This window comes from Heteronotia binoei, chromosome 13, assembly GCF_032191835.1.
Source record: "Heteronotia binoei isolate CCM8104 ecotype False Entrance Well chromosome 13, APGP_CSIRO_Hbin_v1, whole genome shotgun sequence".
In the NCBI taxonomy this organism is placed as follows: domain Eukaryota; kingdom Metazoa; phylum Chordata; class Lepidosauria; order Squamata; family Gekkonidae; genus Heteronotia; species Heteronotia binoei.
Genome location: NC_083235.1, coordinates 13,085,178 through 13,098,747, shown reverse-complemented (window position 1 = coordinate 13,098,747; position 13,570 = coordinate 13,085,178). Strand labels below are relative to the sequence as shown.

Sequence of the window (13,570 nt, the reverse complement as noted above, 5' to 3'; positions counted from 1 at the left end):
TAAAGCCAATTCAAATCAGGACCAAGGCCCCTCAAAGCCTGGCTGGGGGGGAGAGCTCTTCTACTAAGTAGGTAAAAAGTGTACTCTTTCGCCATCAAAAAATTACACAGCCATTCTGTTGTGAATCTCCCCCTTTTCCTTTGGGGCAGTCAGAGGGGAAATGCTTGCAAACAGATTTTACAGTAATGGACATACCTGTGGGACATTTTGTCCTTGAACTTGTGGCTGAGTCGTTGCACTGAGTAGCGTTTGCAGGTTCGAGGCTGCCGCCAGAGAACTATTAGCAGATGCCTGCTGCTGGGCCATCAACTCTGCTGACAACATGGGCATCTGACAAACGGGCTGGTGAGGGACATGCGCTGGCTGCACGGACTGGGGCGGGAACGGCTCGTTATTGTCAACAGACTGAAATGCTTGAGGCTGCTGGAGGACATGAGTGCTGTGCAAGAATCCTGACAGTTCAGGGGGCTGCTGCGCTGTGTAAGCTTGCTCTGGCTGCTCAGGTACGGGCGACAGGGTCTGCAGCAGGTTCAGGGCAGATTGCGGGACAGTGGCTGGGAGTGACTGAGCTGAGCCCGAAGCCTGCAGCTGAGGGGCAGGATGCTGGCTAAACTCCTGGTACTGAGCTTGGGGCTGGAGGTGTGGCACAAAAGGCGACTGAGACGTGGGTAAGGGGATTTGTAATCCTGGCTGTTGCCCTTCTGCAAGCCTAGGAGGAGGCTGCAGCTGTTGGTTCCCTCCTCTGCCAAGATCTTGCTGGACCAGATACGCTGACAGCTCCGACTGCTGCTGCTCCGCAGGATAAACATGGACTTCCGTGGGTTGTGCCAAGCAGATCTGTTGTTCCGTGCTGCCGGTGCTGCCGTCCTGCATCCTGTATGCTGTCTGCTTGGGGGAGCGCATGGCAAAATTCAGCTGCTCTGTCACCTGGCTGGCTAAGTGAGGCTGCTGGATCTCTGGAGGCTGAGAAAGATAGGGTGTTGGCTGAGTAACATAAGCTGCCTGCCCGGGGTAGAAAGGCTGCATTGGATATGTTGGCTGATCCAAGGGCTGCCCCGGATAGGCCCCCGAAACCGCATAAACTAACTGTTCAGGGCAGGGAGGCTGCTCTGGACCCTGCATCGTGTAAGCGACATGCATCTGACACGCTACATGCTCAGGAGCCTGCAGCTGGTTATTTGGCTGTGCTTGGTGCTTTGGCTGCTCTGAAGGCTGGAGCTGATGCGGGGGCTGCATTTGATACCTCAGCTGCTCGTGGCCTTGCAGCTGGTACTGGTTCTGCACCGGATAAGCCACCTGTTCCGAAGCTGAACCCGAGAGCTCTGCCTGCTGTCTTTCTGCATCCTGCTGAACGGAAGGGGGCAACTGCTCCGTGGAACTGGCATGGAGGACAAACTGCTCCTGTTTCTGTGGCTGCAGAGGAAGATGGTACAACATCTGTTGCGCTGCACAAGGATGCTGATCTGCCGACTGGTGAACGGGAACAGCCTGCTGCTCTTGCTGGGCCAGAGAGGCCAAAGAATCGACGGGCATCCCTTGATATGGCTGGCTTGGCTGCATCAGTCCCGTCTGCTGAGAAGGCGGCATGGTGGAGATCTGATGCACAGATGCTGCCTGCTGGGGAGGCTGAACAGAGACCATCTGCTGGGAGTCCTGCTGCAAGGAACTAACCTGCTGAGCGACTTGTGAAGACTGCTGCATGACTGCCACCTGAGGCAGCTGCTGAATTGATGCCACCTGCTGGAGAATTTGTTGAGGTTGCTGCAAAGATGCCGCCTGCTGGGGAACTGGCTGGTTTTGCTGCAGAGACGTCACCTGCTGGGGAACCTGTTGGGGTTGCTGCGAAGATGTCACCTGTTGGGGTTGCTGCAGGGACACCACCTGCTGGGGAACATGCTGGGGTTGCTGCAAAGATGTCACCTGTTGGGGTTGCTGCAGGGATGTCACCTGCTGAGCAACCTGTTGGGGTTGCTGCAGAGACGTCACCTGCTGGGGTTGCTGCAAAGATGTCACCTGTTGGGGTTGCTGGAAAGATGCCACCTGCTGGGGAAAATGTTGGGGTTGCTGCAAAGATGGCAGCTGTTGGGACTGTTGTAGGGATGCCATCTGCTGGGGAATCTGTTGAGGTTGCTGCAAAGATGCCACCTGCTGGGGAACGTTTTGGGGTTGCTGAAGAGACGCCACCAACTGGGGTTGCTGCAAACACGCCCCCTGTTGGGGTTGCTGCAGCGACGTCACCTGCTGGGGCTGCTGCAAGGATATCATCTGCTGGGGAACTTGCTGTTGCTGCAAAGACGCCATCTGTTGTGGTTGCTGCAGGGACATCATCTGCTGAGGAACTTGTGGTTGCTGCAGGGACGTCATTTGCTGGGGAGTCTGTTGTTGCTGCAAAGGTGCCATCTGTTGTGGTTGTTGGAGGGATGCCACCTGCTGGGGAACCTGTTGGGGTTGCTGCAGGGACATCATCTGCTGGGGAGCCTGTTGTTGCTGCAAAGGTGCCATTTGTTGTGGTTGCTGCAAGGACATCATCTGTTGGGGAGCCTGTTGTTGCTGCAAAGACGCCATCTGTTGCGGTTGCTGCAGGGATGTCACCTGCTGGTTCTGCTGCAGGGAAGCCATCTGCTGAGGCTGCTGCAGGGACGTTGTCTGCTGGGATTGCTGCAGGGACGCCATCTGCTGAGGAACCTGCTGGGGTTGCTGCAGGGATGCCATCTGCTGGGGAGCCTGCTGGGGTTGCTGCAGGGACGCCATCTGCTGAGGAACCTGCTGAGGTTGCTGCAGGGATGCCATCTGCTGGGGAGCCTGCTGGGGTTGCTGCAGGGACGCCATCTGCTGGGGAGCCTGCTGGGGTTGCTGCAGGGACGCCACCTGCTGGGGTTGCTGCAGGGACGCCATCTGCTGGGGAGCCTGCTGGGGTTGCTGCAGGGACGCCATCTGCTGGGGAGCCTGCTGGGGTTGCTGCAGGGACGCCATCTGCTGGGGAGCCTGCTGGGGTTGCTGCAGGGACGCCATCTGCTGGGGAACCTGTTGGGGTTGCTGCAGGGAAGCCACCTGCTGAGGAACCTGTTGGGATTGCTGCAGGGACGCCATCTGCTGAGGAACCTGTTGGGGTTGCTGCAGGGATGCCATCTGCTGAGGAACCTGTTGGGGTTGCTGCAGGGAAGCCACCTGCTGAGGAACCTGTTGGGATTGCTGCAGGGACGCCATCTGCTGAGGAACCTGTTGGGGTTGCTGCAGGGAAGCCACCTGCTGAGGAACCTGTTGGGATTGCTGCAGGGACGCCATCTGCTGAGGAACCTGTTGGGGTTGCTGCAGGGATGCCATCTGTTGAGGAATCTGTTGGGGTTGCTGCAGGGATGCCATCTGCTGAGGAATCTGTTGGGGTTGCTGCAGGGATGCCACCTGCTGAGGAATCTGTTGGGGTTGCTGCAGGGATGCCACCTGCTGAGGAATCTGTTGGGGTTGCTGCGGGGATGCCATCTGCTGGGGTTGCTGCAGGGACGCCACCTGCTGAGGAACCTGTTGGGGTTGCTGCAGGGATGCCATTTGTTGAGGAACCTGTTGGGGTTGCTGCGGGGATGCCATCTGCTGAGGAACCTGTTGGGGTTGCTGCAGGGAAGCCATCTGCTGAGGAACGTGTTGGGGTTGCTGCAGGGAAGCCATCTGCTGAGGAATCTGTTGGGGTTGCTGCGGGGATGCCACCTGCTGAGAAACTTGTTGGGGTTGCTGCAGAGACGCCACCTGCTGGGGTTGCTGTAAGGATGGCACTTGCTGGGGAATGTGTTGAGGGAGCTGTGTGGGCACCACCTGCTGTGGAACTTGCAGGGGCTGTTGCATGGAGGACACATGCTGGGGCGCCTGCTGCACAGAGGACAGCTGCTGTTGAGGAACCTGCTGGAGAACCTGCTGCGTGGATGTCACTTGCTGTGGAACTGGTTGGGTGGATGCCACCTGCTGGGGGAGCTGTTGTGTGGAAATCACCTGCTGAGCCCCCTGTTGCATGGAGGCCATCTGTTCAGGTGCTTGCTGGGGCTGCTGCACAGGTGCTGCCTGCTGGAGAACCTGCTGAGGCTGTTGCATGGACGTGACTCCCTGTGGAACTGACTGTGCCGCCGAGGCATTTGGGAGACCCTGGGCTAAGCTTTGAATATTGTTGATTAACTGAACCGAGGACTTCCCCTGTACCACAGGAGAGTGATTGACAGGCACAAAACTGGCGGACGAATGCTCCAATTCCACCGATCCTGCAGCAGATGACGCTTGACCACCGACTTGAGTGGCTGAGTCCATCTGCTGGTTAGCTGACATCTGCTGGTTCGCTATTTGTGGAGCAGGTACATTCGGAGGGGAGGTTACAGTCAAGATCTGCTGAGGGACTCCCATGACAGATCCATCCACAGTCTGTCCCTCCATACCATAGGATACTTGTGAATCTGGAGGCTGAGGGGGAAAATATTCAGGTTAAAACAGATTACCTTTAAGAACATAAGAGAAGCCATGTTTGATCAGGCCAATGGCCCATCCAGTCCAATACTCTGTGTCACAGAGTGGCCAAAAAACCCCAAGTGCCATCAGAAGGTCCACCAGTGGGGCCAGTACTAGAAGCCCTCCCACTGTGCCCCCCTCCCAAACACCCAGAATAGAGAGCATCACTGCCCCAGACAGAGAGTCCCAACGATAAGCTGTGGCTAATAGCCACTGATGGACCTCTGCTCCATATGCTTTTGCAATCCCATCTAGAAGCTGTCTATGCTTGTAGCCGCTGCCACCTCCCGTGGCAGTGAATTCCACATGTTAATCACCCTTTGGGTGAAGGAGGACTTCCTTTTATCTGTTCTAACCTGACTGCTCAGCAATTTCATGGAATGCCCACGAGTTCTTGTATTGTGAGAAAGGGAGAAAAGTACTTCTTTCTCTACCTTTGCCAACAGTAGCTTTTTTAAAAGAAATTTCAGTCCCACCCATACAAAAGAAAACCTCTTCTCATACACAAAGCAGGAAAACATTCAGCAGATGTTGCCCGTAAAATCCTGCAACCCATGGTTAGCACAAAATGATTTTCATAGCTATACATTATTTCTGGGAGCAAAGAGCAATTCAGTGTTCTTTCAGCAGGGGGTTCAGTAGTCGGCAAATTTCTCTTGGCTGTGATCTAAGCAGAAAGGTCAGACTCATACAAGAGATAGAAAAATTGCCACACTATGAATTTTCATTCTCAAGGGCTCCAGGAAAAGGAAAATACTGATTTTTGGCAAGTATCTTATCTGGGATAAGATTCCCCACTCCTCCATGTGCACCTGCTGGAGTGACCCTGGGTTACTTCTTCTGGTCCGTCACAGTCTTTTGGAGTCAGCTGGTTATTGTGCTTTTGGTCCCTGAAAATATGTTCTGCTTTTATGGACAGCAGATGTTGCTCTACCCAAAGCAGGGATCCCGCAGGACTCCTTATGAAAGGGATATGGGTCTTGTGCCTTCAATAAATCAGCTTGCGCTGACAAGTGGCCCATCTGGAATCAGTAGCTCAGCATGTGTGTTCCTTCTTGTCTGGTTCTTTAGACCATGAATCAAAGCAGGTCTTCCGGAACAGATAGGACAGCTCCTATTCTGAGCAAGTGCTGGATGGCCCAGATAATGACTTTTGTACTTCAAAAAGTGTAGAACCGCTGGTCAGTAGATGAACGTGGGGTAGGGAATAGCTTGAAGGTCTGAGAGCATGCCCTTGATAGGCAGTCTCCAGAAGCTGCTGATCTGACATGGCTTGAGGCTATAACTGCAAGAAGTGCCAGAGGCAACGTTCTGTTTTTGGAGAACAGCAGTTGCTGCTGGCCTTCTGGAGAAGGATCAAGGTTGGTAGAGGACTGTCAAGACAGTGCGCAACTGCAATTAAAAAGGCCAACGCTATGCTGGGGATTATTAGGAAAGGAACTGAAAACAAATCAGCCAGTATCATACATGCTTCTGTATAAATTGATGGTGCTGCCTCATTTGTTGTACTGTGTACAATTCTGGTCGCACCTCAAAAAAAAGATATTATAGGATTGGAAAAAGTGCAGAAAAGGGCAACGAAAATGATTAAAGGGTTGGAACACTTTCCCTATGAAGAAAGGTTAAAGCGCTTGGGCCTCTTTAGGGGTGAGATGACAGAGGTTTACAAGATTATGCATGGGACAGAGAAGGAAGAGAAAGGACTTTTCTCCCTTTCTTACAATACAAGAACTCATGGGCACTAAAAAAATTACTGAGCAGTCAGGTTAAAACAGATAAAATGAAATACTTCTTCACTCAAGGGGTGATTAACATGTGGAATTCACTGCCACAGGAGGTGGTGGCAGCTACAAACATAGACAGCTTCAAGAGGGGACTGGATAAACATATGGAGCAGAGGTCCATCAGTGGCTATTAGCCACAGGGTATTGATGGAACTCTCTGTCTGGGGCAGTGATGCTCTGTATTCTTGGTGCTCGGGGAGGAGGCAACAGTGGGAGGGCTTCTAGTGTCCTGGCCCCACTGATGGACCTCCTGATGGCACCTGGATTCTTTTGCCCCTGTGTGACACAGAATATTGGACTGGATGGGCCATTGGCCTGATCCAACATGGCTTCTCTTATGTTCTTATGACTGGAAGCTCCTGTGAGCTTGGAAGACTGTCACTTTGTCTTGAATGATTAGAAATGTCATGGGCACCCTGGGATCGAAGTCCTGAAAGGACTGAAATAGTGGGGACTATCTGCCTCTTGCCTGGCCTTTTTCTTATCCTGTGTCTCCCTGAGTCATTAACCACCCCAGAACCACTGGAAATTTTTACATTTATAGTGCCTGAGGCAGAGCTACTTCCATGAAGGCCTGTTCAGTATATTTCATTCTCCTTTGGGGAAGGCCACAAGTCCCAGAACAGCTGCAAGGAGAAGGAGCTTTGGAGCAGAGGCATGACAGATGGGGAAGGTTTATGAGTCCCCTTCTCCCCTGCCCTCACTTCTCCACCATCAATTGCTCCTTTCAAAAAGTTCTTGGAAATGAACAAAGAGGGCTCTTGTGTTGTAGTTATAGGCAGGGCCTTCTTTTGTAGCAGGAACTCCTTTGCATATTAGGCCACACATCCCTGATGTAGCCAATCCTCCTAGAGCTTACAGGGCTCTTCGTACAGGGCCTACTGTAAGCTCCAGGAGGATAGGTTGTATCAGGAGTGCGTGGCCTAATATGCAAAGGAGTTCCTGCTACAGAAAAAGCCCTGGTTGTAGGAGTTTGTGAGTAATGTGCAGTTTGGCCTTTAGAGGGGAGTTATATATTACATTGGTTCTCTGTCCTTTCCAGGTGCAAATGCTGTGCGGGAACCCATATCACCCAAGATGCTCTGAATAAGTGCAATTGGAGCAAAATCCCTTTCTGTTTTTTACATGCAAAGCCCCATCCTTGATGCAGACTACATTTAAACCTCAGCTTATTGTCCCCAGCCAACAAGGGCTGTTCTGCCCACCCGTGCCAAAACCACTTTCTTGAAATAGCCCTGGAATTGTTAGTCTGGCCATGCATGAGTCTGATCTATCAGCTGCAGCTGGCAGAGTTTCAATGCAGTCTCTTGCTGCAGCTGATGCTGTAGTCCTGAGAAACACAGGCACTCAAGATGAACTCAGAAAAAACCCTTCCAAGATTATCTCCTGGCAAGCAGGTGACTATAAACACAGCATTGCCTTGAACCACCAGCTTCTCAAGTGGTTCGTCCAGGAGTTCCTTCCCTCAAAAACCACACATTCCACGTGCAGATACTGATAAAACGAAAGGTTATTTGATCCCAGAATCATTCTTTTTCCTGCACTCCTCTCTGACACTGACACTGATCTGTTCTTTTCCTCTTCTAGCCTACCATGCGCCTCAATCAACTGAAAACAGAGCTTATAACAAACAAGTCTATTGTTCAGAGCTGGACAGCCACTTCATCCTATCAAAACTCATATCAGAACACCTCGTTCGACAACTGCACTGTGTCTAAGCTCCATCAACAGTGCTCATAACAATGCCCACAAAGTCCTTCCTGCACAATCAGCCTTTATGCGCAAAGTATCTCCGTTGCCAGGGGTCACGTCGGTGACTGTACTTTTGGGCAGCTGCCGGGACCCCAGGAGCTGTCCCAGTGCCAACTTCTGTTCTCCTTTCCTCTGTTCCAGAAAGAACACTGGCCCAGCTGCGCAACGACAGCAAGTAAGAAGCAGCAGCTGCTGCCTGGAGGAGAAAGTAAGTGGGCAAGCAACACTGCTGGCTGCTTCTATCTCCCACTGCCCACCTGGAACAATAAGCAGCAATGGCTCTTAGGTGCAGCGGCTGCTTGACTGACAGACTGCCCTTCCACCTCTCGGCAGCAGGGGGTCTCCGAGCAAATTAATGGCCACCACTCTCCCAAAAGAAATGAGGGAGTGGCTGGGCAAGCAAGTTACCAGGTCCGGCGTGTCCACTGGGCAGATGTAGGCGGCTGCCTGGAGTGCCGAGCAGGGGAGCGGGCACTGGTTTGGGCCTTGCCATCCTCCCAAACTGAGAACCAGTTTGGTGTAGTGATTAAGTGTGCAGACTCTTATCTGGGAGAACTGGGTTTGATTTCCCACTCCTCCGCTTGTAGCCACTGGAATGGCCTTGGGTCAGCCACAGCTGTCATAGGAGTTGTCCTTGAAAGGGCAGCTTCTGGGAGAGCTCTCTCAGCCCCAGCTACCTCATAGCGTTTGATCCCCCACTCCTCCACTTGCAGCTGCTGGAATGGCCTTGGGTCAGCCATAGCTCTCCCCGGAGTTGTCCTTGAAAAGGCAGCTTCTGTCAGAGCTATCTCAGCCCCACCCACCTCACAAGGTGTATGTTGTGGTAAGGTAAAGGAGATTGTAGGCCGCTTTGAGACTCTGAAATTCGGCATGGAAAGCAGGGTATAAATCTAATATCTTCTTCTTCCTTGCTCCTAAGCAGATGGAAACAGTCCACTCAGAAATGGCAGCAAGGCTCCCAGTCTCAGCGTGCATGCTGCCACCACCCACCGTCACTCTGCCTCTCATGTCACAGACACGAGAGGCAGAGCAATGATGGGCAGTGGCGGCGTGCAAGCTGAGACCGGGAGACTCACTGCCGCTGCACTCGCCCTTGCCAGTGCTGGTGTTGGAGTGGCACCCTGGTGCCTCTGCTGCAAGTTGCACTCTCAGCACCATCACTGACACCGATTGATTTCCCTGGACTAGTAGGCAACTGGAAGGCCACGGTAGTTAGATGTTCGCTTGCTTGTTGTATGTTCCTTGGAGTACAGGCCTACTCTAAACAGGCATTTTAAAAAGGAGAGCATCAGCTGGACTGCAAGAAGGATTTCCTGTGAAACTGTCCTTGTGAAGGTAGCTGTGGGAACATGGCTCGGTGGCTGAAATCCATGTGGGGTGCTTTCAGCCACTACAAAAACGGAGGTCCTTACCATTCGTGGTGCGAGCTGCTGAACTGCGACGGGGGAGACCTGTGACGGGCAAGCCACAGGCGGAGCCAAGCTTTGGGTAGGGAGAGCCGAAGGCTGATTCTGGACCAGGGGTAAAACGTTGGGGTGGGTCACGTTTGTTGGCTGCTGTTGCACCTGCAGGAAGAATAGTTAACAAATTACTCTCAGATACACAACGTGTTCACACGTGCACCAGTGCTGCCACTCTCATCTGCCCTGTTTAAATTCTCCTAACACATCATCTCTATTGCACATTGCCTAATCAAAGGTATGTTCATAAGCACTGTCGTAGCATAATTTATTGAAGAACCCAAAGGTTTAACAGAATGTATGGCAGAGGTTTAGGCTCGGCTGAACAACGCCCAGCCCAAAAGACATCCATCTAGCCTCAACAAGGGCCATAGACTTTTTGGCTCTAGCTCTGACCTGGTGGAATACTCTCCCTAGTGAGATCTCTGTGGGACTTACTGCAGTTCCACAGAGCCTATAAGGCGGAGTTGTTCTGCCAGGCCTTTGGTTGAGGCCAGGGGTGTCCAACTGCACTGGCCTCCCCTGCCCAAACCTGCCTAGCCTGTTTCACACAGCAGCCTGAGCTCCCTGCTCGCCACCTGAGTTCGATCCCGGTGGAAGCTGGGTTCAGGTAGCCGGCTCCAGGTTGACTCAGCCTTCCATCCTTCCAAGGAGGACCCAGCTTGCTGGGGGGGGGGGGAAAGTGTAGATGACTGGGGAAGGCAATGGCAAACCACCCCGTAAAAAGTCCGTCGTGAAAATGTTGTGAAAGCGACGTCACCCCAGAGTCAGAAACGACTGGTGCTTGCACAGGGGACTACCTTTGCCTTTACCATGCATTTATTAAATTGTCCACTGGCAGACACTGGATGGGCATCAGGAAAGATGTTGATGGGCACCAGGGAACCCACAGACACCCAAGCTGGAGACCTTGGGCATAAACCAGCCTCCCAATGTACTGGCCCTTGGGCGTATTTACCGCTTACAACAGGGACAGAGAGTTCTTTTTAGCTCGCCATCATGCTTTTTACACCGCTGGGTTTATAGACTTTTAATACATTTTGTATTATTTTTAACTGTTTTATACATCTGTTGTGACTCACCCTAAGCTCTCTTATAGGAGGAGGGCAGGATAGAAATCCTCAAAATAAATAAATGTTCCATTACATCTATTGCACGTGCCTATCAATGTTTTCTATGAAGGAGTCAAATGAGCTATTGGTACTTTAAAGCATTCATTTGCATTGCCTTGCTAATCCTTACCAAAAGCTTGGGAGAAGGTAGGCTGCAAATTTGTAGATTCACAGTTCTTTCTCTTAGCTACTATACTAACCAGCCTCTAGGCTTTTAAAAATGGTTTAGGTTTTTTTTAAAAAGAATCAAATCAAATCAGAAGTCTATAAAGATAGCATAAACCAGGGATCCCCAACCTTTTTTCACATCTGGACGATTTTGGAAATTCTGACAAAGTGGGTGCAGCCACAAAATGGCTGACAGTTTGCTTTTAGTCACACACTTGTTCTGTGGTGGCGGCAGTTGCCAAAGCAACATTTTAAAAAATCTGCACAGCCAATCAAATCTCCAATGGCTAATTAGAAGTCTTGCTGGGCAAAAGTCTCATCTGGCCCTGCCCACTTTCTAAAAACACTTGGTGGGCATCAGGAAAGGTACTGATGGGCACCAGGGTACCCACAGGTACCAAGCTGGAGACCTTTGGCTTAAACCAACATGGTCCAACGATGCTGGCACACCACTGCTAACATCTGAGTTAAACTCTGTGCTCAGATCTGTGTACTCAAAGTAGCCGCAGGTACAAATCTTAGCCTCGGTTCTTCACGGTTAGGCTATTCTCATAACTCATTTAACTTCAAAACATTTCCTGCATCTGTATTTCTATCGTAATACCTGAACGTGCTAAAATATACACTTGGATTTTAAAAAAATTACTCATTTTGTTATTTTGTCTCGGGGATCAATATGGTTGTAACAATACATACTGAAATACCAACATTATTGTTGTGTATGAGGACCAAAGTGAAGACTGCTATGGGTGTTCCTGCCTGGCTCATTGGAGCCATAAGGACTGAGCTTGGGGGCCTGGGAACAATGGGCAGCAGGATCCAAATCCCCGCTGCCCTGCACCAATCACGGGGCCCCAGCTGGTTTGAATGGTCCAATAACGTGCTTACGTGGGAACTCGGAGTTATATATAGTTGACCCCGTTGGCCTAGTTCTAGAGTCTTTTGAGTGCAGCCCAATACTATGCTGTACCTAATAAAAGAGCTAAGATCACTACCACCTTGCCTCTTCATTGCACTGAACTCACTATATGATAATTATCATTAATATATATATATATATATATATATATATATATAGCTACATTACCAAGCTTCATATTTTAAAAAGCTATGGGGCCCCTTACCCCCGGCATTGATGGATAATGCCCCGTCATTTGCTGAGATGTGTACATTTGTCCTTGAACACTGCTTTCGACTTGCGAGAGGTTGGAGGCTTGCTGAGTGCCCGTCATCTGTTCCGAGGAGAAAGCCAGGCTATGTTGGCTGGAGGCGTCGGACAGTATAACAGACCCCACTCCTCTCTCAGACGAGCTGTCAGCTGTATCGGCATAGAAGGCAGAGAAACAGAGGGTGTCAGATCTAGCAGAAGAGGCCCTTCCTTCTTCCCACCACCTACTTATGCGCATCAGCCAGGGGTCCCCATGTTTTATGAACTTGTGGGTTCCTTTGGAATTCTTACACAGGGTGGTAGCCACCTCCACAAAACAGCTGCCACAGGAAGTAGAGCCAGCAATAAAATGGCTGCCACAGCTGACCTTTGGTCACACAGTGAAGATCCTTGTGCCGTGCTGGCAGCTGCTGCCAAAGCAAAGCAATAAAAATAAATAAAAAATCTGCACGGCCAATCAAATATCCAATGGCCAATCAGAAGTCTTGTCAGGCAAAAGCCATACCTGGCCTTCTAAAAATACCTGATGGGTGCCAGGAAGTGTGTCAGCAGCTACTGTGGTACCCACAAACACCATGTTGGAGACCCCTGGCATAAATTGGTTTCAAGGAGTATGGTCCCTGTGGAGAAACGCCATCTTAGTTGGGAGGGAACATGAAACTGCTAAGCAGGCTTTGGCCTAGCCTCCCTCCAACTCCCCCCTCCCTTCCAGAGCCAAACCAGCAACTCTAGGGGGAAAGCCTCCTAGAGCGGCAGGAAGTTCTTTTGTCCTTTGCATTTGAGTTAACCAGGAAGAAAGGCAGTCCTCAGCTGGCTCTCAAAGGAGGAGGTTGTGAGCATGGGGGCTCCTGACTGTGGGATAGGCCTACTCAGGAAAAGGAGGCCCCCAGGCAGTCAGACCAAGTAAGTCATCCACAAAGCAGGGCAAGTTTAGACCAGGGACAGTAGGATGCATTTATAACCACCTTTTCTTTGTCATGCTGTTTGCTGTGCGGGTGCTGTGCTAACCTTTTACATGCAACTGTTTTCATTGTGCTTTTCTTTTCTTTTTCTCTTTTAAATAAATATTTTTGCTGTTTTGAATGCTGGCAGTCAAACTCTGTACCACATAGATCCCGACCACTTAGACCACGCTGCTTTATGAAGGGGGCCCTGGGGAAGGGGGAAGGCATGCAGTTGGATAAGGTGCCAGTCCTCCAGGGGTTCCCCAAAGAAGTGCTGTGGTCTCTGTGATACCCAAGTACAGGGTAGCAGAGGACCTTGAGGCCTGGCCTCATAGCTGGAGAGGGGGATTGGGAGTCCTGTTCCTCTCAATCTGAACCCCTAGACTGAGCAGGTGGTGGCAGCGAGCCCAAGTGGCCGGAGGAGAAATCGCTCCCTCCAGGAGTTGGCGACTCAATAGGGAGTTGACGGGACCGGGTCTGAAGGCAGAATCGGGCCGGTTCCGCCACAGTCCCACACAACTCGGAGCAAATGTTTACATCAGAAAGAACGCAACAAAATGCACGCTTATTTGGAGGGTGGTTATGTTGCTTCCAGTTGGCACCAGTGAGCTTTATACATGCCTCGGGACATGAGCCCCAAATCTCCAGAATTCACTTCTTGGAATATCAGTCTTCAGCTTCTCCTAGGAATCAGTAC

At 51.2% G+C, this 13,570-nt stretch overlaps 1 protein-coding gene across 1 annotated transcript in view; it reads right to left on the bottom strand.

Moving 5' to 3' along the window:
• The window catches only part of WNK3 (WNK lysine deficient protein kinase 3), a 166,505-nt gene that overhangs the window by 47,803 nt on the left and 105,132 nt on the right, over positions 1 to 13,570 (bottom strand). The window contains exons 9-11 of the mRNA XM_060253263.1: positions 11,886 to 12,079; positions 9,434 to 9,586; positions 196 to 4,440 (exon numbers count right to left, since the gene is read on the bottom strand). Of these exons, the coding sequence (XP_060109246.1) occupies positions 196 to 4,440; positions 9,434 to 9,586; positions 11,886 to 12,079 (4,592 nt within the window). The remainder of the gene's footprint in view (positions 1 to 195; positions 4,441 to 9,433; positions 9,587 to 11,885; positions 12,080 to 13,570) is intronic.